Source organism: Hypomesus transpacificus, chromosome 9 (genome assembly GCF_021917145.1).
Source record: "Hypomesus transpacificus isolate Combined female chromosome 9, fHypTra1, whole genome shotgun sequence".
NCBI lineage: Eukaryota > Metazoa > Chordata > Actinopteri > Osmeriformes > Osmeridae > Hypomesus > Hypomesus transpacificus.
The window spans coordinates 20,656,836-20,684,346 of record NC_061068.1 but is presented as its reverse complement, the minus strand read 5'-3'; the positions used below and the strand labels follow the sequence as shown (position 1 = coordinate 20,684,346).

Genomic DNA, 27,511 nt, shown 5'->3' with positions numbered 1-27,511 from the left:
CGGAAGGTAAATAACGTTACACTTCCTCAAGATACGCTCGTCATGTGTTCATTGAAAAGTTTTGGTGGTCGACGTATCCGTATCTCCAATATTTTTTTGAGCTAGCTGTGTGTCTACAGTATACTGAATTAATATATCTCTGATTTGTGTACTTTGATTTTTTTTCAACTGGCACAATACTTAAGACAAATTAACAAGGCTACGTTAGTTTATGGGAAGCTACCCTCATCATCCGGCTAAGCAGTGCCGCATGTTGCACTGATACTTTTTTTAGCGGTTCTTACAATCGAATTAAAGATTGTTGTCAGGCTTGTTAATAGTGCTGTCGAAAACCAGAAAGTCCCTCAGACCATGGTTTTCTTTACCTGCAATGCATGTGGCGAATCTCTGAAGAAAGCTCAAGTCGATAAACATGTGAACATGTGCCGGGGTTGCCAAATGTTATCATGCATAGATTGCGGGAAAGACTTCTGGTAAATGGAATACAGTACAACGTTGTATTTCACACGCGACATGTGGATTTTTACCTAGCTATGTTCATCTTGAAGTGTTAACCACCGTACACATACCCAGGCTGGGAATACCATAGGCATGATCAGACAGGCAGTTTACACAAACTAGAAGTTAGTGTTAGTAGCAGCAGTTAATGTGCATCGTAAGAAATGTAAAAGTGGCGTATTTTTATTTATTTATTTGCGATTATTTTCTAACAGGGGAGAAGACTACAAGAACCACATCAAATGCATCACTGAGGATCAGAAGTATGGAGGCAAAGGCTTTGAGGCCAAGTCAAATAAAGGGGAATTTAAACAGCAACAATGGATTCAGGTAAATCATAGGTTTTTTTACGTCGCACTTCAGTCGCCAACTGTACAACAGTTGGTGATAGTTGTTTAGGAAGGTATTATTGACTAGCCTGGTCCTAATCAGACCATAGAGTTAATATAACTAGAGTAAGATACTTTTGTCTTCCAAGATGGCATCCCCATTCATTTCTATGAAAAGTGCTCAGTGGCGCAGAGAGGCAAGCGAGAGCGCGAGACTGGACGCGGCCATATTTCCACTTCCGTGTCTTCCGGTATAGCTTTAAACAGTAGCGGTGTCTACTACATAGAGTTAATAGGTGCGTTCGACATGACCCGACTTCATGCGGCGCTGCAGGCGGCTGACTTGAAAAAGTGCATTCTGGTTAGACTTTTTGTCCGACTTGAGACGGCGCCGAGGACACGTCACTATGACGTCGCCATCAAAGTACCGTGAGATCGATTCGAGAACTGCCGGCTGTGTAGCCGAGCGCATTTTCTCAAGAGCAACTGCACGGGTTCAAGTGACGACACAGCTATTTCATGATTGGCCAGACTCACACACAACAACTTTGACGCGTGTTTTGAAATATTCGGACACCTTCAGTTTCGCCAACGCTCAAAAAAGTTTAATTGAATTAAAAATGTGTTGAATAAAAGGTTTTAGTCAGCCTCTTCACTAACGGAAAGACCAAGTTAAAATATAACTGCAAGCAGTAATGGCGGATTCCTCCAAACATTGCGAACCCTTGAAAAATGTATATTCTTGACAAATTGTAACTGTTTAGAAAAATCCATGCTGCAGACTTACCAATGGGATACCAAATCTGACCAAATCCAAATATAGCTGCAAGCAGCAATGAGGTGGCCAAGCAGTCAATGACCCAGAAAACATTTTAGACATCCTCAGAAGAGGGTAACGAGTACACGCAGCAAGTTTGGTGTGAATCCATCAAAAATGTACTGAAATACAACTTCCTGTTTGCTGGCTTAACAGCATTTTGATTGCCTGTACCGGGCAAACGGTTTCGAAAATCAAAACACCATGTGGTAGCTTTTGTGAGGCTTGGTCTGAAGATAATCTCTGCCAAATTTGGTGAAGATTGGACAACATGTATATGAGGAGTAGAGAGAGAACTTTTTTCAATTAATTCAAAATGGCGGCCGCATCAATTCGGCTATTATCAGAAATTATAATGAGTCACACACGGGATGTCCAAAGATATCATGAGACAAAGGAATCACTTAATAAAGGCAAAAAAATCAATAGTTATTGGCCAAAACACATTATTGCTTCCTGCGGCCACGCCCAGTGATCACATGACACCAAATTGTGTGGACATCCTTAGAAGAGGGTTCCGAGTTACCCAGTTTGATGTTGATATCTCAAAGAATTGCTGAGATTTGATCCAATTTCCTGTTTGGTTGCTTTGTAGCCGAATTTGATTGGCTGTACCGGACAAACGGTTTTGAAAATCCAATATAAAAGTAATTTCTGAGTGAGGGTTGCTCTGATGATGATGTGTGCCAATTCTGGGGAAGATTGGATATTTTCTTTAGGAGGAGTAGGCTTTCAAAGGTTTTTGATAAAACCGGAAATAGCGGAAAATCTAAATAACCGGAAATTGACGCCATGGTGTGCATTGAACTCTGCTTGATCCAGGGAATCCAATGGTACCTCATTTTTGAAAATGGGTCTTATGGTTCAAAAGTTGCGTGTGTAAACACAAGTCCAACTTTGACCCGTTAGTGGCGCTAGAGTGGTCTAATGGGAGACATGAAACTTGGTGTAAGTATAGAAGTGACTGTCCTTAATGAGTGTGCCAAATTTCACAAAAAGTTACCATATGGTTCTAGGGGCTGCCATTGACTTCCATGGTACAAGAATAAAAAAAAAAGAAAAGAATAAAACTAACAATAACAATAGGTTTCCTCCTTACGGAGGAATCCTAATAAAGTAACGTAAGCAAACACCACTTGATCGGCCATAACTGACATCAACGCAGCAAACCACGAGAAGCTGGAATGTCCAACTTCACAGAGCCGTTTTCAACTCCTCCCCGACTGCAAGCGGCTACTCTCGCCGGTCGTTTCATGTAGCCGCAATCCATGTCGAATGCGCCTATTATAACTAGAGTAACCGACTTTTGTCTTCCAAGATTGCGTCCCCATTCATTTCTATGAAAATGCGCAGTGAGGCAAGCGAGAGCGCGAGACTGGACGCAGCCATCTTTCCTCTTCCGGTCTAGCTTTAAACAGTGGCTCTTTTTTTCCCTAGCTCCGAGACCTCGTGCACGCTTGCAACTAGCTGTACACGTCATACTTTGCGACAACCAGTCGCGAGCATAGATTTATATGGTTACGAGCGTGTGAGCTAAGGCATTGCAGTTGCAGAATCTATGGGCAGAATGGGGTACAAGTCCGATAAGAATCAGACGCATGATGCAAACTTAACGGAAACGTATTCTGTCACTGTATAGTATTCTTTTCACTTGTTTTTTAGAAATAGGCTATCGGGCTAAATATAGGGCTATTCTAGATGGAACTCATCACATATGTTACTTTTTTTCTTCGTGATATGAGTATGATTTCCAACGCATTGTATCGGATGAAATAATCTGTTAACATGAACAGCTCCGTCGTTGTTCTTGCCAGGCTTAGAAAGCTTAATAGTTATTTAGGTAACCGAAATCTTCCATAATGCAGACTTGCCATAGCTTACTGTCAACTTTATATTCAAACAAAATACCACGAAATTGACACTGCCTCAGGGTTTTTCCTGAGTCAAAATGGGTCTTCGGTGCTCCAAAAAAACCATATGTGTATATATGTATATACGTATATATATACATATATATACATATATATATACATATATACTTTTCATTCAACACACACCTTAGTACACATCCTCAACTTCATATCTTATTTAGGATAGTCAATGATTAGCCTGGCTCTGCCCTATATATATATATATACAGTATATATATATATATATTCTTTTTTGTCTTATTTTTTCTAATCAATGTATTTATTCCCAGGTGTTTTGCATCTCCCCCCTTACCAACCCCCCCCCCCCCCCGTTAATGTAATAATCTAATAGCTAATGTAATATTGCACATATTTTCGTCCTATTTCCCCTAAAGCAATAGTTAGGTTGCTTAAAGACACCTTACACTCATAAAGTATGTTCTAAATGGCAGAAATGCTGCCAATTAATAATTGACATAGCAACTTATTGTAAATGGTCAGTAGCCTGGCCTATCGATTAAGGTAGGCCACTCTGAAGCATGTACACTGCTTGCTTCATTTGATTTTGTTAGGCTAAGGATTCTGTAGCAAATACTAAAAATAAACTCACTTTTTATTAATTAAAACTACTTCAGCATAATAATGCACCTAAAATACAAACCTGAGAAAGGGCAGCGATCGCTATCGAATCAACAGACATGTGCAATTTAGCTAGCAGGGGAAGAATACAAACAACGAAAATCACCAGTTAACTTGATTTAAATTTGCAAGAACTATAGACTTATACAATAACAGGCTTAAATGAACTGACAACATAAGTTATACGACTTACAGTTCTCAAGGACACACGCTATCTCAACTGCGGTGTGAAGCACGTGTCCATGCAATTCTCCGACGTGCACTCTAACAATCACTGCTGATAGATGGCCTTACATTTTGTACAGCCTGATTTCTGATACCGTGGCGGCATAAATTAAGCCACGGAGGAAACACTGCACTATATATTATCATTCCAGGTTAAGAATACCAATGGAGGCTGGAAATCGTAAATCAAACTTTTTTTCAGCATTTTGAGTGAAACTTTCATTTGCATTTGTACAGGTGTATTCGTGTTGGCCCTCGCAGCGGTAGTGGCCACTCTGTCCATTCGCGCACCTCACAGTTGCGTATTGATCAGACAAGAAGACATGCTTTTCAACTAGGCCTACTATTGATCAAAACAGAACGAGGGTTCGGCTGTAGCCTACTCGAAACATACTATTGAGAACATATTTGCTGACATGCATTGCACGTGATGAACATAGGTTCTTTTATTTCTTAATCTGAGACTTTTTTTGCCTTTGGCGCTCGGGATTTCTCATCGCTTGGAAAAACGGCTTTGGCGCGCCAACATTTTCTCTATGCAGGAAAAACCCTGGCCCTTCAATTTCACATCAGTGTCGAAATGTGACCTGTGTTTTATATGTTCAACCTAGAAAACCAAACGTCTATTAATGGATATAACGTGATCTAACAAGATGTGTTTATAATGTAATAAATAAAAGCTAGAGAAGTGTGTCTAAAATATACTTTATTGAACATTTGCCTTTGAAAGGGGCATATTCATAGAACCATATACAGTGCCCTCCAAAAGTATTGGAACAGTGAGGCGAATTCCTTTATTTTTGCTGTAGACTGAAAACATTTGGGCTTGACATCAAACGATGAATGTGAAACCAGAGATCAACGTTTCAGCTTTTATTTCCAGGTATTTACATCAGGATCTGATGCACAAATTAGAAAATATCACCTTTTTGTTCGAACCCACCCATTTGTCACGTGAGCAAAAGTATTGGAACATGTGACTGACAGGTGTGTTTTGTTGCCCAGATGTGTCCTATTACATACATTATTCAATCAATAAATACCACTGAATGTCTACACTCAGGTTCAGATTGGGTAAGATAGGTTTTGTCTATGCAGACTGTATTCAGAGGTGAAAACAACATGAAAACCAGAGCGCTGTCTTTGGGTGAAAAACAAGCAATTGTGAGTCTTAGAGAAGATGGAAAATCAATCAGAGCCATTGCAGAAACATTGGCCATAGCCAGTACAACCATTTGGAATGTCCTGAAGAAGAAGAAAACTACTGGTGTACTAAGTAACAGACGTCGAACAGGTAGACCAAGGAAAACATCAGCAGTTGATGACAGAAACATTGTAAGAGCTGTAAAGAAAGACCCTAAAACAACTGTTAGTGAGATCAGCAACAACCTCCAGATGGCAGGAGTGAAGGTATCACTATCTACTGTTCGCAGAAGACTTCATGAACAAAAGTACAAGGGCTACACCAGAAGATGCAAACCACTCATTAGCAAGAAGAATAGGAAGGCCAGGCTGGAATTTGCCAAAAAGTACAGAGATGAACCTCAAAAATTCTGGGACAAAGTTTTATGGACTGATGAGACAAAGATTAACTTTTACCAAAGTGATGGAAAGGCTAAAGTTTGGAGAAAGAAAGGAACTGCTCATGATCCCAAACACACAAGCTCATCTGTGAAACACGGTGGAGGTAATGTCATGGCTTGGGCTTGCATGGCTTCTTCTGGGACGGGCTCATTAATCTTCATTGAGGATGTAACACATGATGGCAGCAGCAAAATGAACTCGGAAGTCTACAGAAACATTTTGTCTGCCAATTTAAGGAAAGATGCAACCAAACTGATTGGCAGAGCCTTCATCATGCAGCAAGATAACGACCCAAAACACACTGCCAAAACAACAAAGGAGTTCATCAGGGGCAAGAAATGGAAGGTATTAGACTGGCCAAGTCAATCTCCAGACTTAAACCCTATAGAGCATGCATTTTACCTGCTTAAGAGGAGACTGAAGGGAGGAACCCCACAAAACAAACAACAACTGAAAGAGGCTGCAGTGAAAGCCTGGAAAAGCATCAAAAAGGAAGAATGCAAAAGTTTGGTGACGTCAATGGGTCACAGACTTGCTGCAGTTATTGAAAGCAAAGGATTTGCAACTAAATATTAAGTCTTATTCACTTAAATATGTTTTAAGTATATCTGTTCCAATACTTTTGATCACATGACAAATGGGTGGATTCAAACAAAATGTGATATTTTCTTAGTTGTGCATCAGATCCTGATGTAAATACCTGGAAATAAAAGCTGAAACGTTGATCTCTGGTCTCACGTTCATTATTTGATGTCAAGCCCAAATGTTTTCAGTCTACAGCAAAAATAAAGGAATTCGCCTCACTGTTCCAATACTTTTGGAGGGCACTGTAGGCTACAAGACGTTTCCATCAGATGTAAGTGGGGGTGAAACATAGTCACTGTCCGCGAGTACATTTGCAGGCAACTTTTATTGACGTAGGCAAATAAGTGGGGTACTAGTTTACCCATTTCAGATAGGTTTCAAACTTAGCAAAAAAAAAAGAAAAATTATTCGATGAGAAATCTAGTAGTATGGGCCATGTTCGAGAATCAAATTTGTTTTTTGGGGGGGAGATAGCTTTGTAAATGTTGACTGGAGTTAATAGAATAAAAACGATCAGAAGACACGGGAACCTAACCGTAAATGCAATACCACCTACATCCACCGGGGCCGTTGCGTCAAGCCGAGGGACGAGGGGTGGGGCTCTGTACAAACATTTCATTTGTACAGAGGGTCTGGGATTAGTGATGTGTCGTTCGTGAACGATTCGTTCATTATGCACGAATCCTTACAAGGATTCACAAGGCCGCCATTTCTGAACTACAACTCAAACTAGTGCACGACATTAACGTCATCGTTCTCAGCCACTTCCTCTGTTTGCTGAATGGACCTACAAAAAATGTGTTTCTGAAAACCTACTGATGCATTGAAATCCCAGACCTAGTACAGAAGCAAAATCCAAATTGAGTGGAAGTACGTAGGAGGGCAGAGCCAGGCTAATCATTGACTATCCTAAATAAGATATGAAGTTGAGGATGTGTACTAAAGTGTGTGTAGAATGAAAAGTGTGCCTTTAACCAACACGTCAATTATTCTATTCGTATTTGGAAATTGTGCACACCATGATATTGCTACAGTTTTTAGTATAACTTAGTCAATAACTACTTATGGAATGTGATGTGCTTCTAATTAAACTGGTAATTAGTTCATGGTCATTTGTGGTAGACAATTTTACATTTGGTAAATTACTTATTTTGTTTTGTCTCAGAGAATCCACGAAGCAATGAATAAACAAGGAGTCAACGCCATGCTGAAAGACATTCTTAACCAAGTCAGTTCGTATGACAATGTTCCACGAAAAAAAGCAAAGTTTCAGGTTGGTTGTTTCACGCTTACTGTTAGACATTATTAGCAGCACAACATTGATTTGTCATTTATCAACAACAAAAATATCAGCTTGTTAAAGTTTTTGGGTTGCAAATGTTCTCCTCCTCAGAACTGGATGAAAAATAGTTTAAAGATTCTCAACCCTACTTTACATGCCCAAGTGTGGGACATCTTTTCAGCAACTACCGACAATGTAAGTAAGATTATCTCTTCAACGAGTCTGTCATTTTTGTTAAAACCACCAAGCAATATATGCTCAAAGAATATCATAAGGATCTCCAAAGTCCAAACTGATCTAATTACAGTTAGGGGCTCAGATAAGAAGGACTATGAAAGATAATTCTGTCTTTAATGAATGCCATCAGCCTCCTGAAGTCCTTAAAAAAACGGAGGAACCAAAGCATCCTGTGTCCGAAAACAAGGCAGAAACCAATGGAAGTCAACCAACTTACCAAAATGGAGCACCAGAGGAGCTGGCTCCTGACAAGAAGAAGCTGAACAAGCGAGAGCGCAAGGAGGCAAGACAGAAGAAGAGTGGGAAAATCAAGAAAAGTCAGGAGAATGATGGTTCAAAGGATCAGCAGGAGGAGGCCAACAAAGGAAAGGCCAAGAAAAGGAAGAGAAGCTCTGCAGAGGAGGGTGGAGTGGAGAACGGGCACACTGGAGAATGGACATCTACTAAGAAACAGAAGAAAACCAAGGATAGTTGTGAAGGTGCCGTTTACAATAGTTTCAACCAGTTTTTACATTTCAAACGCTCTTATCCAGAGCGACTTACAGTAAAGACAGGGACATTCCCTGCACGTATTTGTGTGTTATTTCATTTGATCAGATTTGTGGCAGGTGATAGTAACTCTTCCATGTGGGTGAGACAGTGACGCCCTGTTTGAGTTGGGAGTCAAAAGTGCCTCATCTGATTGGAGTAGCTATGCCTAATGAAAGCCATGGAATGAGATACAGTTTTTAGCGTGTTTTTTTTCTTCTTTTCATCTCTTCAACAGATAACCAAGACACAGAGGTTGCTGAGGAACTGACAGAGCAATCTCATAGTGAGGCAGGTTCTAAAGGTACCCTTCCTCCAAGAATGCAATATAGACTTTAAGTTATGATCAAATCTGTCATGGTCTTATTAAGTATTGTTATAAACGAGGTGTTCTTTGTAGTTCTTTGAAATATTGGTACAGTTTTGAGTAGGGCCATGACACTAGTATGACACATACTTTTTGCACACAGAACATAAGCTGATATGGCTGTTCCTGTTGTTAGCCTGTAAAAGTGTGCATTCTAACATAAAATGTAAGTAAGATTTAAAAATGTCTGTAGTATACAAATATTTCAGTTGCGCCCTAGTATCTTACCAAGTAGGGCTAGTTCCTTATGGGCTGAGGCCTTAAAATGCTGCAGCCCAGGTTTGATTGCGGTTTTGGAAATGTCTCCATGTCTTTGCCTCTCTCTCTCCCCCATACATCTCCCCGTCATGTCTCTTTTTCTGTCCATTGAAGCTGATAAAGGCAAAAATGTTCAGATCTCGGCTCAAAACATAAATTGGTAGATCTGTAGGCAGGCCTTGTATCCACTAAGGGGCAGTATTATTATATGTTCTTACACATGACGGGACAACTATGAGAAGTTAACAAAGAATCATTAGCATCAAGTTTTATACAACCACAATGATCCATGATATGTTTTGACTCCAAGGTAAATTCAATTGGAAGGGAACAATCAAGGCAGTCCTCAGACAATCACCAGAGGAGGGTCTCTCTGTGAAGAAACTTAGGAAGAAGGTACATGCACTTTCCCCTTACACACACCATTACAAATGTATTGTTAATCACACTAACTTCATACTGGGTTTCACACAGTGGTAAGAAAAAAGTTGGTGAATGCTTTAAAATGTATTGTATTGGATCCAGTAGCGGGGTGGGGGTGGGGGTGCCACGCACCCGAGGGGGCCCCCGATCTATGCTTTTTTTTTCTTTCATAATTTCTCTTTGGCAACAAAAACGTTGGGTGTAATGCGTTACTAAGCAACGCGTTACTGTAATTAAATTACTTATCCACTGAAAAAGTAAAATAAAGGATTACTGTTCATTTTTAGGTAATTTAATTACAGATACTTGTAATGTACTTGCATTACACACTGTAATTTAGTCATACAGTTCTGAATAAATCAATATTGAATTAGAATATAAATGTATCGTCTTAGGGTAAAAGTGAACGCTGCCTCTTTAAAATCGTTAGCTGTAGTGTAGTTGCACGGGAGACGTGAGTTTTTGCTGCATAAGCGCGCGCTCTAGTGGTTTGAAGTGGAAGATTTCAGACTCGGTCGAAGCAAGTAGCTGTTTTACCAAATGGAAATATTCAAAGTACTTTACCATTTGTCACAGGTTGACAAGAACATTAATGTAAAGTGCAAGCTATGTCCTGGGGAGCTGCGAATAGCACAAGTAACCTACTGAAGCGCCTCTCAAGGCAGCATTGACAAAATAAATTGTGATCCATGTTCATCGGAATCAGAAAGGTTTTTATTTGCCATGATAGTTTGCACAGACAAGGAAATTACTATGGCATCAACAGATAACACCTCAGCAACACGTGTTAAGCAGGCAAAACTTGAGTTTACATCGCCAGTGCAGAAAGTGTCTGAAGGTGAGCTTAAAAACATTGCAAACTAGATTGCAGGAAGAGATGCTACTGCTGCGCAGGCTTCCTGTAGAATCCTGTGATGTCATGTTTAACTTAAAGTTAAGCTTTTGTGTTATGCACATATTGTTTGGTAATCAAAGATCAAAGAAGGTTACATGTGTTACTAAAATGTTAAGTATTAGTAGGCTATGTTTTAAAAAGCTAAAAGGCTAAACTATTCCAAGTTTGACTTGTATTTAATAATTGAAAGTTTCCTTTTTGTTGTCTATCCACTCAAGGTTTATAGGGATTGTAATAAGTAATGCATTACATTACCTATTGAGTAATTAAATTACTTTTCAGACAGAGTAATTATAAAAGTATTTTAAATACAATATTGAAGAAGTAATTACGAATTAATTACTTTTTTGAAGTAACTTACCAACACTGATTGTATACATGGTTGACAATTTTACTAAATATATATAGGCCTACATTTTCCAAATCATTTGTCACCCCGATGCTGCTCGAAAGTGAGTGCTTGCGGAGTTATATTCGGAGGATCTGTCTAAGGCCGATGATGTGGTTGACGAATTTGTTACATTTCGTAGGCTACTATGTACCGTGAGCTGAGCATGGAAAAACATTAACTAAACACACACAGCATCCTACCATTTCTCATTGACAACTACATGGACCGTGCTTTCCCCAACCTTTCCATTCTCTATCGCATTTACTTGACAATTCCGATAAGCAGTGGCAGGGGAGGACTTTCAGCCGTCTGAAATTGATAACGAGTTTCTTGCGATCAAGCATGGGTGAAGAGCGGCTGTCCAACTTAGCGCTGCTGTGCATCGAGAGGGACATCGAGATTGACATTAACAAAGTAATCGCCAGATTTGCAAACAATAAGAACAGACAGATGATTATTTTAATAGGCCAAAACAAATGCCCTTGCCTATGTTTCATGTCTGCATATAGCCTATTCTGCCTTTGTAAAACTTAAGTTAATGTGTTTGTGTTTTGACCTGTGTGTAGGCTCTGGGTTTGCTGGTTATAAAGGGGTGATTGACAGTTTTTTGGGGGTTTTTCACACTGTTTGTGGTCTCCGAAAAGGGTATGTAACATTGGTTGGGTTGAAAATGGCCCGGGTGCTGTTCTATGCCCCCTGATAGATCCTCTGAAATGTTCCCGGGAAAAAACACTAGCTTTTCTCCTTTTATGGTCTGCTCATTAATATTTAGATAAGCTGCACGCTGATTGGTTGGTTTTCAGCGAGTGAAGCTGGGGAGCAAAAACGCAACACGGCCAACAGCAGCACTCGCTGAAACACCGAAGTTGGAGACTTGAAATAAAAACGCACAAATACATTTTGTGTCTACACAACACTGTTTTCAAGAGATTGACTACATATAATTTGAAATAATAACATTACTTGTTTCCACTTCTGTTGTTGAAGCAAAATGGATTGACTTAGCTTAGGTGGGTAGAACGTTAGGCTACAGCTTAGCAACCAAACCATATCGTGATTCTACTCGGCTTCAGTTAGCTAGCTCTAGATATTTTGCTGAAAAATAACATGACAAAGATCTGGACAAACATGCATCGTGAATTGTAGATTTACATGACACGGGTTATTTTTTTGAATGAAACATAGTCAGGAACATGAAACAACGTTAGCCCCATTGCCAATAAACTAGGCTAAATTATCACACATTCTACCTATGCTCTTGCGTTAGCAAGCTAAACTAGTTTACATGCCCTACAGTCTAGGTGTTACTAGTAACAGTTACTAGCAATGCTAACGTATCCTGTTTCTAGCACCTGCCTTTCTCCTGTTCTTTCAAATAGATTATCTAGACAGGCGTTAGCAGTAAGCCAGACTGGCTATTTTTTCGGACGCTTCCCTTCTAATGCCGACTACAGCTAGTCAATTCGAGTCATTTGATGTGTGTAGAAACGTATTTAGCATTCTACCTGGTATGCTATATACAGGAAACTTTAGCATTGCTAATAACTGTTAGCACAACATCATACTGTCCTTATAGCTTGCGGTTGCAATGAGCATACGGTCGGAACAGCACCTCTTTCCAGGTTCAGCTTCCTAACAAATCCTGCTTGAAATTGTCCAAGGTTGTCAAAACTGTCTTGGGTGAAATGTTCAGAGCAAATGAATGATTGAGTGTCGAACTTCGCCGGGATCTTCTCATAGACAACAGCAGCCATGCCTGTCGAATGTTTGGCTCCTTGGGAGGACTGTGAGTGTTGGCCTTCCCTGTACAGCCTGGAACACAGCATTTACGACCGTAGTCCATTTCAATATTCTTGTTATAATTCAAAACGTTCTTCTTTGTAATTCCTTATAAGTAGCCTACACAGAGCAGCGCGCAGCTAAACTAGTATCGGAGATGGACGCTACCTTGGCCTGGTCTGGATGTAAATTTTGGGGCGTGACAAAGATACAGACCAGAGCCAAAAAGGGCGGTCCCCCGTCCTACGTCACACCGGTGGCTTTGTTGAAAAGCTAGCGTTTTACAGCAAAAAAATTTCTTTCTGAGATTTGCATAGGAAAGAGTTGTCAATGGACTTTGATAGTCACTGTATGTTCATTTTACCCACCGAACTGTCGTTATTCAACTATGACAAGGTAAAATCGGTTTTGCAATCAATCACCCCTTAAAATATATCAATACATGTCAGTTCGTAAAAGAAAATGATTATAGTCTAAGGAATTTCAGTTCAATTGTAGCATGCCGGCTGTAGATGGCCTACTGCAGTGCGCGTAACGCGTGTGTGTTGCTCACTCGTTTTTTTTTCATGGGAGCTTGGTTTGCGTGTGTAGCTCGACCCAAATTGTTGCTGAAAGAATTGTTATATAGTCCTATGTTTGTTTATTATAAGTTGTCACCGTTAGGATGACTATAGGCTACTGTCTTTAACTTCATTTTGGGGGGCTTATGACCTCTTCTTGAATTTGAATATCATGTATTTGGTAAATGGACAGATCATTAAACAAATTTTATGCATGGATTTGTGTAGGCCTACAGTATACTGTCAGTGAGAGATTCTAATGAATGCTGAATGCGAGCATACTGGCCTGCATTTTGTTCGCACATTATGGGCTATGATGACTGAACACATGCATTAGGCAAATATGTGCTGTTCACAATAGAGGTTGCCATTGGTTACTTGTTATTGTTATATTTTATTGCACTCCAACATATTAATAACAGGGGGCCCCCCCAATCAGTTTCCGCCCCCCCTGAGACACAACCCATGCTCTGCCCCTGATTGGATTCCTGCATTTGTTGTAAAATAGGATCTGGACAAACTCACGTTGTACAATCTCTGCTTGAAATCAGGTTCAGTAATAAGTATTACTAGTAATACACATCATTTTATTTGGTGGTATGGTACAGCTTCGTGACAGCTCTCTGCCTGAGAAACCCAACCCAAGTCATCAGTTGCAGGGCGAAGATATCCATAATTCACTTTCAATACAGATTAGCAAAAATGGAGCCATGGGTGAAGAAAGAGGTGGTCATGGGAACAACGAAAATTCTAAGTATTTCTAACGCACTTACTTAGCGGTAATCTCAGAGTATTTCTGGTCTTAAATAGACCACCCTGTTAACGTTGGTGAGGATGACTGGATGAGTGAATATGACCAATATTGCTCACTGGCCCCTCTTGCTTGAACCAGATTTGTTTTGCTTGTCTAAAATAGGTAAAAAGTTTTTATATTTAATGCCTATGAAATGACTACAACTGTCACTGTCATTCTTAAAAAAAGTTGCTTGAACCTTGGGATATGGTAGCTCTTAACATGTCTAGTTTCCACTACTATCAATAATGAATGGTTTCCCTCAATTATTGTAAGCTGTCTGGGTCCTGAGTCAGCAAAACAGGCTGAAACGTTGATATTATTCCCAACCCCGTGCTGTTGGAACACGATTTTTGTGATGGAGTGTACTCTTAGGTATTTCCCCCAAACACAATGGTCTTTTAAACCTGAACTAGAGGTACAATGTCTGGGGAAATTGTGGGGTTTGCTTTTTTGTACGCCCTTCGACTGGTTTGTTTCTGCGATTTCCACACAGCAGAAGTTTAGTAGTTGGCTTGACCTACAATTTACTGGGGCTAGGTCTGAATCTAGCAGCAAAACGGAAGAAACAGCTGCCAGCTGTAGGTATATGCGACCTGCTAAATAAGGCCGCGTTCACACTTCTCTTCTTTTTTCAGAAAAAGGTGCTGCATTCAGCGCCTTTATACATGCAACCCTAGAAAAACGAAAAAGGCCTTTTTAAAACTTAAAAAAAAGCGCTGAGCCCGACGCCTTTTTTAGTTCAACTTTCAACTTTTCAGAAAAGCGCTGGGTGACGTCAAGCGCCTTTTTGACAGCTGACCAATCAGGACGAGGAGAGTAGGGTACGCGTGTACCTTCCCTAGCAACCTTCTACCTTAGTTACCGGTTCCCCGAAAATAGACTAAGATGGACAAGGTACCGGTCGAACAACTTATAATTGCCGTTTCGGACTATTCAGAGTTATACGACACGAGTAATAAAAGATACGCAAATATCCAAATAAAAAAGTCCATCTGGGAACAGATCGGTAGGTCTTCGGGTTTTTCTGGTAAGTACATTGTAAACTCTCATTCATATACTGTGTATATTCTGTGTACTGTACTGGTCGGGTTACGATATCAATGAATATTTACATTTTACATTAGCGTATGTAAAATGTAAATATTCATTGATATTGTAATGCGACCTATTTCCGCCCCAGCTATTAAACAAGTGACAAACAGTTATAAACACTTATACAGTTATAAACCTTTATAGATTGAAAAATCTTTAAACAGTCAATCTATATATTACCGGTGGGTGTCTAGATTACGACTGGTAGCTAACTTGTTTGGATTTTGAGTAGTCTTTTTTTTTTGATTTTGAGTAGTCTTATGCCAGGTTCATTTTTATCATAGGACTATCATGCAGTAAGAAGTGGAAGTATTTGAGGGACAAATACAGGAAGGAGAAGAGAGAAGAGCAGGAGAAAGCCAGGAGTGGTGCGGAGGGGGGAGTCAAGAAGAAATGGAAATCCCTTGACATACTAGCATTCCTAGAGCCCTATAACCATGACAGTGAGACCACCTCCAATTTTGATATGTCACAGTCAGCAACCGTTATGCTAAACAACATTTGTTCAGAGACAGGACAGGTAATTAAGTAGGCTATTAGGAATGTGTCTTGCAGAAAATCAGTGTGTGTATGGACCAGTGTGAGAAATTAACTTTAAAATTAACCAGCCACTGAGATAAATTCACCAGCCACTCAATAGTACAGTAAATCATTATTTTGTGTCTGAAAATCTACCAGCCACTCTAATATTTTACCAGAAATTGGCCCCTGTATGGTCACATGATTAGGCTGGGGTTAATAAATGTGTAAACCTGGAAAATGTTAATGTTCTAATAAGTGCTGTCATTGGTTTTATTTTTCATTTTCATACAGGATCAAACTGAGGGAAGTTTAGATTTAGAGGGTAGCCTGATGTCTGAAATAACCCGCCTCCCTCACCGACTGGTACACCAAGTCCTTACCTGGAGCCTTCACCTAGAGCTATGTCTAGTGGCAGGGGGAAAAGAAAGGCCTCTCCGGAGATGACCCCATACCATGCTCAAATACTTTCTCGATTAGACCAAGCCCAGAACAAATACACAGAAAACGAACACCATCTCCTCAGTCTGGCACCAACACTTGACCGCCTTGATCCTCGAAAGCAAGCCATGGCAAGGCTTCGCTTTCAACAAGCCTTATTTGACATTAAATTCGGAGAATAATGTAGTATATTCTATTTGTTTTTGTAATTATTATTGATTAAATTAAACCTATCATTATATTTACTTTGCTTGTGTGATGTTACTTCTTTACAATTTACTATTACTTGCAGTCATTATTGCAACTTACACTGCACCAGATTAATTTATTCTTTAAATGATAACTCACAAGACCACACCTCAACTGAATTCGTTTTGAACAGTTTACTAAAGGGAATGTGGGATGTGCAGGGGGCGATTCTGCCAGGGCACTTGACCAGCTCCAGATGAGAAGTACTCTGTGACCTTGGTCCTCACAGTGATGGCCTCTCTGCTGGCAATGTTGCTGCCAACCCTGGCAATATTCTGCATTCCAGAAGCATTCTGCTGGGCCAGTAGGTGCGTCTGGTGAGCCTCCCTGCCGCAGAAAGTTGTGAAGTACACAGGTGGCCTTTACAGCTGACTCGGCCACCTGTGGTGACACACCAAGCACCCTCCGGTATATCCTCCATTGGGCTGCTAGGATGCCGAAGGTACACTCTACCATTCTCCTGGCATGAGAGAGGCGGTAATTAAACACTTGCTTTTCCCCGCTAGTGTGCCCAGGGTAGGGGCGGAGGAGATTTCTCCGCAGGGGGTATGCCTCGTCGGCCAGGAAAACATGAGGAATAGGCCCCAAGTTCTCTGCTCAAGTTCAAGTCTTTTATTTGTCAGGTGCACAGAACAACACAAGGTTAGACTGGGCACTGAAATTCTTAAGACAAGACAACGCAAGCACCTGGCATAACATAACATATAAGTACACGGAACAAATTGACATCTATGCTGAGCTTAGATAAGTGAAACTTCCTAAATATACAGATAGCAATACATAAACAACTATACTAACCCTAACACTAAAACTTCCTAAATTACAGATAACAATAAATAGTACGCTATACTAACCCTAATGCACAAAAAAAAACTGTTTCAACCCTATAACCTATTCTAACCTAAGTGGAGTACAGTGCAATAGTGCAAATTTGCATATCAGTGACTATGTCAATGACCAAACAGGAGCCTGGTGGCGAGGTACAGTGAGGTACAGCAGTGCAATGTTACTGAAAGAGCAACCAGTAGCTGAAAGTGACAGTGTATAAGTGACTAGTGTGCAGTAAAACAATGTCCATATCAGTGTCCATTGAGAAGCCTGATGACCCTTGGGTAGAAACTGTTGTCCAGTCTGCGTGTGCGCAACCGGATGCTGCGGTAACGCCTGCCAGAAGGCAACGGGGTAAAGAGACTAAAGGATGGGTGGGAACAGTCTCTTAGAATCCTGCTGGCTTTCCTTAGGCAACGTGTGTGGTAGGTGTCCTGTAGGGCTGGGAGCTTCCTGCCGATGATGAACTCAGCAGAACGGACCACACTTCGTAGGGCCTTGCGGTCCCGGTCTGTGCAGCTCCCATACCACACTGTGATACAACCAGTCAGAATGCTCTCTATAGTGCATCTGTAAAAGTTAGTGAGGATGACTGAGTCCATACCAAACTTCTTCAGTCTCCTCAGGAAGAAGAGGCGCTTACGGGCCGCTTTGACCACCTTGTCCGTGTGAACAGACCGGGTGAGGTCATTGCTGATGTTCACCCCGAGGAACTTGAAGCAGCTGACCTTCTCCACTTCCGATCCATTGATGAGTAGGGGTGCATGCTCCTCCTCCTGCCGCCTCCTATAGTCCACAATCATCTCCTTGGTCTTGCTGATGTTAAGAGAGAGGTTGTTGTCCTGACACCATGATGTCAGGGTGTCAACCTCCTCTCTGTAGGCTGACTCGTCACTGTCAGAGATGAGGCCCAAGATGGTTGTGTCGTCAGCAACCATAACGAGGAGGTTGGAGCTGTGCGTTTCCACACAGTCGTGGGTGAACAAGGAGAACTGCGGAGCTCTTGTCGATGCGGCCATCTCTTAGGCGCACCTTAAGCAGGAGAAGGTGCCGCTCCAGGTGAAGGGCATCCCCAGGGAGGTTGAGGGTCCCCTGCTGCAGGGCAGACCCAAAGGCAGAGACAGCTAATGTTCCTCCATCGCTGTTTTTGCCGTAGGCACCGATGTCGACCACCCTGAAGCGGTAATGGGCATCAACTACAGCCAACAGGACAATGGAGAATGTCCCCTTGTAATTATAATACAAGGAGCCGCTTGATGGAGGTGCCTCAATAACTACATGCTTTCCATCCATTGCACCCACGCAATTAGGAAATGCCCACATGGCTTGAAACTCCTGTGCAATCTTCCTCCACTCAGCCTCAGTGGGAAAAGCCATGAACTCCCCAGACAGGCAGTCCCAAATCGCCTCACACACACTCCTAACTATCCCAGCCACAGTGCTAACTCCCACCCTGAAGTGGAAAACAATGGACCGGTATGAGTCACCTGTTGCCAAATACCTAGGAAAAAACATGGTTGTTAAAATGTGTATGATGTACATAATGTATGCCATTTATGTAGGCTACTTTACCCCCACCTTCACATGGGTTCTCTCTCTAACACACAGACAGTCTCTCTTTCACGTTAGTTAAACCCACCTCTAACAAATGCAAAGACGCTCCTCTGGGCTGATGGTCTCCCTGAATTTCGTCTGGATCTTTGAGATGGCTGGTCCAATCCTCATGAGGAGGTCCTCAAACTGGCTCTTGTCCAAGCGAAAGAATGACTTGAACCTAGCATTTCTAGGCGGAGCTCCTGGACCAGGTTGCGGAATGCCCCCTGCGACTCCCTACTGCGGAGGATTTCATGCACCCATAAACGGCGCCTTGGCTGTTCAACAACACCCTCCTCCTCAAACGCCAAAGCTATAGCAAGTAATTGCGTTTTATTCGCCATGATAGCTGTCATTAAATAACCAACGGAAAATACAATGTATCGCTAGAATTAATGATTCCCGTTGTTAAGGTTACAGAATTTTCGTCAAAAAGGCGCTTGACGTCACCCAGCGTTTTTCTGAAAAGTCGTTCAAAAGGCGCTGAAGGCAGTGCTTTTTTCTGAAAAAAGAAGTCAAGTGCCTAAGTAGCTGATCGGCTCCATGACGCTGGGTAAATAGGGTGTTATGTCTCCATGACAGGGTTTCACGGCATGCTCTTATTTTGATAACATGCCTGTATTTTGATGTAACCGATGACGTGTTCCCGGTCGGTGTGTCAGTTGGAATGGGTTTCAGTAAACGACTGAATTGATGCGGCTCTCCTGTTTCGTGTAGTGTTTTCACATACAACATTGGCGACGAGGATGGAGTTTTCACTCCCACCACCCACAGTTTCCTTTCACTACCAGACGAGCCTCCGGTACCGTGGATCCGTTGGCTGGAGTCGTTCGAAACATACCTCGCAGCTCTCGGACTGGAGGAAGCTAGGGACCCGCGACGGAGAGCACTACTCGTTCATTGCCTCGGTACCGAGGGACAGCGCATATTCAGAACCCTGGGTCAGTCAAAAAAGTACAAGGAAGCTACGAAACTAGTCGAAGCACACTTTGCAGCTCCACAGACTGTAATTCTCCGACAGATAGATAGTCTTCCGGCAGCGCAAGCAAAAAGCGGGTGAGTCAGTTCAGCATTATGTAGCCGACCTCCGCAGCTTAGCGGTTTTCAGTAAATTCTGTGAAATGGAGCAGGAGATGATAAGGGACCAGCTTGCAGAACACGCAACCCACCCCAAAATTCGTGAAAAGCTAATTATGTCACCGGATGATTTGACTCTTACAAATGCGCTTGAAATAGCCTTGCAGATCGATAAAGCTACCGAGCTGACATCACAACTAGCTTCCCGCGGTTTCTCTCAGCCTGCCTTAACACAGCATGTGGAGGATTCTGAGCGCTCACCTAGCTCTGCGTCATCAGACACGGACCCAGGGATTAACTATGCAGCCCGCACACGTAGCCAGCCACGTCGCAACTGTGGCTCCTCTTCGAAAAGTCTGCCAGTGCTGCGGGAGAGAGAACCACTTCGCCAAAGTCTGTCGCTCTGCGCCGTCTGTGCTAGGCCCACGGACAGGCCCACGACAGGCTGGGGCTAGCTCATCAGCCCCAACACCCATACACTCTGTCAGCTCTGCACGCGTGTCCTTCAAGACGTGCACAGTGGAACTAGATGGGGTCTGTGTTCCTTAACTGCTGGATACTGGAGCGGCTTTATCACTCCTCAACTGGTCCACAGTCAAGCGCTTCCTGCCCCACATCGAGCTGCAGACGCCTTCGGCTGTTCTCCGTGGATATGGCAATTCCAAGATCGACTTAGTGGCCTCCCTCAGCTGTTCGGTGCGCCATGGCAACGCATCCTTGGCTACCTTCACTTTTCAAGTGGCCAGCACTCTTTTCTGGCCTAGGCTGCATCTCAGCTTTCACCCATCAACCTCTCCTCCGTAAGGACATACACCCGGTCATGCAGCCTCTCCGCCACATTCCCTTGGCACTATGCGATGACGTCACAGCAGAGCTGACAAAACTGTTGGAAATAGGCATCATTGAGTCAGTCAACGCCTCGCCCTGGATTTCTAATCTGGTCTTTGCAAAGAAGAAGTCAGGCGGTGTGCGTGTGTGTGTGGACCTGAGGGTGGTGAACAAGGCTGTTGTGCCCGACAAATGCCCGCTGCCCACGGCAGAGGAACTGACTTCTCAGTTTTACGGCTCCAAGATCTTTTCTAAGCTTGACCTCCGCCAAGGCTATCTGCAGGTACCTCTGCACCCTGACAGCCGTAACCTCATCGCTGTCGTCACACACGCAGGCGTCGTCCGCTACACCAGGGTACCTTTTGGTCTATGCTCCGCCCCTAGCTGCTTCCAGAAAATAATGTCCACCATCTTTGCTGGCATCCCAGGGGTGGTGATATTCCTGGACGACATAGTGGTACACGGATCAACGCCTGCCATCCACAACCAACGTCCCACACAGGTGCTCGACACGCTTGCCTCCCATGCCCTTACACTGAACGGGGAGAAATGCATCTTCTCTGCGTCTGAAGTGGAGTTTGTGGGGTTTCGCCTGACCCCAGAAGGCCTCAGCCCACTTCACTCTAACGTGGAGGCCATTCAACGGCTGCCCGTGCCCTCCTGCCCTGCCCATATTGCCTCCTTCCTTGGCATGACCACCTATTACTTGCGCTTTCTTCCCCAGTATTCCTCCACCACTGCCCCTCTCCGGCTGCTCCTTAAAAAAGACGCCCAATGGGTCCCTGCCTGCGAAGACACATACAACATAGGGCTTGTGAGATTGCACACCAAAAGAACGAAGGGGAACCCACTTGTCTAGAACCCACTTGTCTAGCAGATTAAGACATGTTCGTAGGTACCTAGCTTAAAGTAGCCTCAACTGTCCTAGACTTTTAGCTACGGTACTAATGCTGAGGGCTCGCTGATATCGCTGTCTGTCTTACTAGAACGGTGAAGTAAGTTTTAAGGTTTGCATTGAGTTTAGGTTTCCTGATTTTTTTTTACGAATGTTGATTAGCCTACAGTAGCTGTGTAAGTTAATGTTGGAACTTCGACTCCAATAACAGACAAACTGAGACAGTCAGTAGGCTTGTTCTCCGATTTTACTTTTTTTTTTATCCGGTTTTAGAACAAAAAAGTGGCTTTGTCTCAAGATCTCTACAGACCGTGCAGCTACTTTAATGCTCAACACTTAAACGGGGGCTTATTACTTGAAAGAGGAATTATTTAGGCTATCTCACTTACACGATCAGGGCTTTGAAATTCAGTGACTTGCCAAAGTAGGCAAATGGCAAGTAGAACATAACATTTCAGTTAATCAAACAGCTGCAAGACCCAGTGAAATGTTATAAGCTAGCTAGCTCTAGCAAAATAACGCTAGCATCGCTAACAACATTACTAATTCAACTTTGGTAGTGTAACCGAGTTCTTTGTAAGTTCGGTTTAGATCTAATTGTATATGATCCTGTGGACTAAAAGACACGGATGCTGTCTCTTTTAATAACTTGTATTTTACCACTGCTCTTCTTGACATCGCTATTCGAACAGCCCTAGCTGATTTCACAAATGCGTTCAGCACCAAGCCCACGGCAACTCCCGAGGGACAAAACACCGTTGTCACATAGAAAGGTCTGCTACAGTAGGCTATCCTCAGGATTTGCAAGTTAGCTAAACTTATACTAGCCTATATCTTAAATAACTTTGTAGACATAACAATGGATTCTGCCACTAAATGAGTGACTTGGCTTTATTTCTGGACATACTATCCACAACCAGGGCTGGACTGGGACAAAAAATCTGCCCTGGCGGTCCACAGATTTAATTTGGTCTTGTTTAGGCCAATTCAAAAACTTTTCTTTGCTATTAGTTAACACAATATATATAAACATTAATATTATACTGTAAATTTGTAATGTGGTTGGGCCCCAAGTTATTTATATTTTGTATTTATATACCTGTTAAGTCAAATTGCAGTGTTTTTTGGGGTTTGTAAATTCACTTAGTTTTGTAAATAAACTATGTACTGTGTTATTTCTGTAACACAGAAATGATATTATAAGTCCCTGGTGCTTGAGCTTTTTTTCCCAAAAATATTTTGTATGTTCCAGCACTTATAGACCCAGATTACACTGTATATATTAATTAAAACAGTGACTCAAGACTCTGGACCCCCTGAAATAGCCTTGGCCACCCCATGTATAAAACTTTAGTTCCGCCACTGGTCGTATCTATGTGTTGTTGCTAACGTTGTGACGTTAAGCTAGCACTGAGTTGAGTTCCCTTTGGCCACACAAGCCACTTTTTGCCACAAAAACGTAATTGAAACCTAAACCGTGCAACGGAACGCAAGTCCCAATAGAAGCAACGCAATCTCTAACAAGACAAACCTTTTTACACCGGCATTGTCTATGTAGTCCAAATATTGAGGGATTCTTAGCGTTGGGAAAAGAATAAAAAGAATAATATAAGAATAATATATATGTGAGAGAACAATGGCTGTGCTCGCCAAAGGCTTGAGCACACCCAACTACATTTTGATCCTTCATTAATGCATCAGAGTTGTCATGGGGTGAGGATCCTTTAAAAGCTAAGAATGCCCACCAACCACACCACTAATTGTATATATATAATTTAAACAACAGTTTATAGTTCCCCAGAGTCAGAGGAGAATGTGGTACCACTGAACAGATGCTCGCAGGTGCAATCCTGAGATTGACTTGGCCAGAGGGAAGCATCTGACCTATGGGATATGACAACCATTTATGTTTGACTGGAAGTGTATTCATTACTCAAGCAGATACTACATAAATCCAACCCGTTGGGGATTTTATACAATAATAAGTTTCACACTGACAGAAGTGTAAATTATATTTCACATAAAGTAGCCTAAATATGCGGTTCTAGATTTAGTAATGTGTTTTGGATGTTGAATGTCTCCATATATTTTCACCGGACACTTTATTAGGTAGGTTCAATTGGTTGTTGGTTCAATTGGTTGTTGACACAAATAGCTAATCAGCCAATTACATGGCAGCAACTCAATGCATTTAGGCATGTAGACGTGGTCAAGACAACTTGCTGAAGTTCAAACTGAGCATCAGAACGGGGATTTAAATGACTTTGAACGTGGCATAGTTGTTGGTGCCAGACGGGCTGGTCTGAGTATTTCAGAAACTGCTGATATACTGGGATTTTCACGCACAACCATCTCTAGGGTTTACAGAGAATGGTCAGAAAAATAGAAAATATCCAATAAGCGGCAGTTGTGTGGATGAAAATTCCTTGTTGATGTCAGAGGAGAATGGACAGACTGGTTCAAGATGATATAAAGGCAACAGTAACTCAAATAACCACTCGTTACAACCAAGGTATGCAGAATACCATCTCTGAAAGCACAATACGTCGAAGCTTGAAGCAGATGGGCTACAGCAGCAGAAGACCACACAGGATGCCACTCCTGTCAGCTAAGAACAGGAAACCGAGGCTGCAATTCGCACAGGCTCATCAAAATTGGACAATAGAAGATTGGAAAAACGTTTCCTGGTCTGATGTTGCGATCTCAGCTGCGACATTGATGGTAGGGTCAGAATGTGGCGTAAACAACATGAAACATGGATCCATCCTGCCATGTATCAACGGTTCAGGCTGGTGGTGGTGGTGTAATGGTGTGGGGGATATTTTCTTGGCACACTTTGGGCCCCTTAGTACCAATTGAGCATTGTTTAAACTCAACAGCCTACCTGAGTATTGTTGCTGACCATGTCCATCCCTTTATGACCACAGTGTACCCATCTTCTGATGGCTACTTCCAGCAGGATAATGCACCATGTCACAAAGCTCAAATCATCTCAAACTGTTTTCTTGAACATGACAATGAGTTCACTGTACTCCAATGGCCTCCAGAGTCACCAGATCTCAATCCAATAGAGCATCTTTGGGATGTGGTGGAACGGACGATTCGCATTATGGATGTGCAGCCGACAAATCTTCAGGAATTGCGTGATGCTATCATATCAATATGGACCAAAATCTCGGAGGAATTTGTACAACACCTTGTTGAAAGTATACCAAAAATTAAGGCAGTTCTGAAGTCAAAATGGGGTTCAACCCGGCAGTAGCGAGGTGTACCTAATAAAGTGGCGTGTGTGTGTGATAATATTTGATATATATATATATATACACACATACATATATTTTTTTTTATCTATATCGGCAAGCTTCCATCTCAGCCTCATTAATTTTGTCTCAATCTCTGCCTAGTCCTCATCATTTCACACTGCCTGTATATCAATCCGCATTTATTTCCATTCTTGTCTTCTCATTTGACGTCCTCTTTCAAGGCCAAGTACGGTTTCCATACCAAAGAACGCAATTGACCAAGAATGCAAACCAATTCTCCTTTTATTGAGGATGCATGGGTTGGTGACTTGGCCAGAGGGAAGCATCTGACATCCCAGAAGTCAATGCATTGCATTATCTGTCTTCACAATCTATCAAGACCATTCTTGTTAAAAATGTTCTTCTCAAAAACAAAAGTAGGTTCTTCAAGTTCTTCGGACTGATGAATGACCGCACTGCATTTTTCACCGTCAAACACCTGATTTGAACACCTGGTTATAGGCAACAGCAACTTACTCAATTATGGAATAATTTCACCTACATGGTCATACTGACCTCACTGACTTCCATATTAATTGCGTAAACAAGATACCAAATTCTTGTAAATTTGTGCGTTGCACCACTGCCTTAGCTGGCACCCCAGAGACTTTGTGGTTCCTTGTTGGCATCCCTGTATTTGCAGAAAGCTATATTTTGGTCAATGCTACAAAAACTACACCTGACTGTCATTATGCTGTTCATAACACCTGGCATTGTTCTCATTATTTTGATAATTGACCTGATTCGCATCATCTTATTTTCACAGGTTTTGGCAGCGTACTACTCATGCATCGGAGAAAAGAACTTCAAATCGGAAGAGGAAGTTTGCGCAATCTTCAACAAGAAGATCAGTAACAATCCCAAGTTTCGAGTTTTGAAAGATAAAGTTCGACTTATCAACTAGTCTGTTCAGTGCCATAATTTGTCATATATGGTATGTGTAATGTTTGTAAAGATAAACAATCTGTATTATGAAATGCAGGATGAGTCAATTAATTCCAGAGATGAAAACTTAACAAATAAATATTGATAGTTTCTTGTTGCTCCAAGAAAGTTTCTTGGGATTCATAACTAGACACCTTGCAACTAGACACCTTGCACCTGCTACTTATACTACCCGTTCCCTCTATTTGATAGAACTAGTGCAATGAATGGTCCATGGCTCCATCGCTCTGCCAATTGCAGGTTAGCTTAATCAAGAATGTGCTTTCTCTTGACCATTTCCCTATTTCACAGTTAGCTGAATAACCTTGTCAGTTAGCCTGTAAATGGTAAACTGGCTATACAATTCATTTGTCAATTCATTGCTAGCAAACATTAGCTGTTGAAAGCCAGACCATGCTGTATATCTTGGTAGTTTATGCTAGCTTGATAGATATAAAGCTAACCTGTGCTTTTACTTCTCTTGACGGCCTCATAAAACCAGAAAGCTATCTGACTCTTTTGCCGCCATTTTGCTTTTTCAGTTGCTAGTTGCTTTGAATCTTGTTGCTGTGTTTACAACAAACTAGTACAATGCCTGTGATGCAGCTAGTAATTAAAATGTTGGTTAGTTTATTCTGTGTTATTATTGGAGTTTTGCGCACGTGTAAAAGAGATGCTGTTGACAATGCTGTCAGTTTTTGCCTTAAAGCTTGTGCTCCTTTCCCTGTAATAATGCATGCTGATAATGTCAGGACATTAATTTAAAGGAAAATGGCTAAATATAACACTGGGGCTAACAGGCAAAGGCGTATCACCAGTCACCAGCTGCATCAATCGCATGGGGGCCGACACTGCACTGGTATATATAGGCCATTTATTTTTCACAAGTGAAAACTGCTCATTCATCTTCTTGCTCATCATCTTGAGCAAAACACCAGAAGATTTTCAACTTCATACATAACCTGGTTCTTGAAATAATCATGCCACAGACACACACAGATTACTGGAATTGTTGTTAGATGGTGCAGTGTCTGAACGCTAGTGCAGTGCCTGTTGACGGCGAACACGTTTTTATTTGTCCTATACCACTCATTGAAACAATTGCACACATGATGCTGCACGTCCTTTGGTACTCAGCAATACTCTTGCTGCATTTTAACTTCATCGATGGCCCAGTTTTTTAGATAATTGAGAATGCTTACATTGACTCTTTTGTGACTATCAGATGGTATCCTCTCTATTTCCCAAACTTCTTTGACAAAGATTTTCGAGAAAAACAGCACAAAAGTTTTAATGATGGTCTTTGGATAGAATCTTTCATTGCTCATCGCAAGCGTGTTATGCAACTTTTTTCTACATATACTGTACAGACTAATGAGTTTTATTATACACTTTTTTAATTTCTTATTTGTCAGCAAGAGTGCCACTTAGCACAAATGATCCTCAAATGTGTCACCAGTGGATAATATGGCAGTTGTGGAGCACACTAGTTCTGTTTCACATTCCAACCCCACATCGAGGCTGGGAAATGGTACCTTATCTGCTAGATTGGATTTTGAAGGGGTTTGTGAAGGAGAGAGGGAAAGGGGTAGAGGTGCACCTGAGGTGAATTTGACTCTCACACGGGACGGGGGCTAATGCACATTCCTCGGCACCCCAA

At 41.9% G+C, this 27,511-nt stretch overlaps 1 protein-coding gene across 4 annotated transcripts; it reads left to right on the top strand.

Moving 5' to 3' along the window:
- The first annotated feature begins 9 nt into the window (after positions 1–9).
- On the top strand, positions 10–26,063 carry lyar (Ly1 antibody reactive homolog (mouse)). Of its 4 annotated transcripts, none has more exons than XM_047025705.1 (9): positions 10–473; positions 714–828; positions 7,753–7,860; positions 7,981–8,064; positions 8,237–8,585; positions 8,873–8,938; positions 9,105–9,167; positions 9,570–9,655; positions 25,694–26,063. In XM_047025705.1, the coding sequence occupies exons 1-9, from the start codon at positions 352–354 to the stop codon at positions 25,829–25,831; spliced, it is 1,131 nt and encodes a 376-aa protein (XP_046881661.1). In that variant the 5' UTR covers positions 10–351; the 3' UTR covers positions 25,832–26,063. The 4 variants fall into 4 exon arrangements, with proteins under 4 accessions (XP_046881661.1, XP_046881660.1, XP_046881663.1 ...); XM_047025704.1 differs by lacking the exon at positions 25,694–26,063 and adding an exon at positions 16,009–16,400; XM_047025707.1 differs by lacking the exon at positions 9,105–9,167.
- The last annotated feature ends 1,448 nt before the right edge of the window (positions 26,064–27,511 follow it).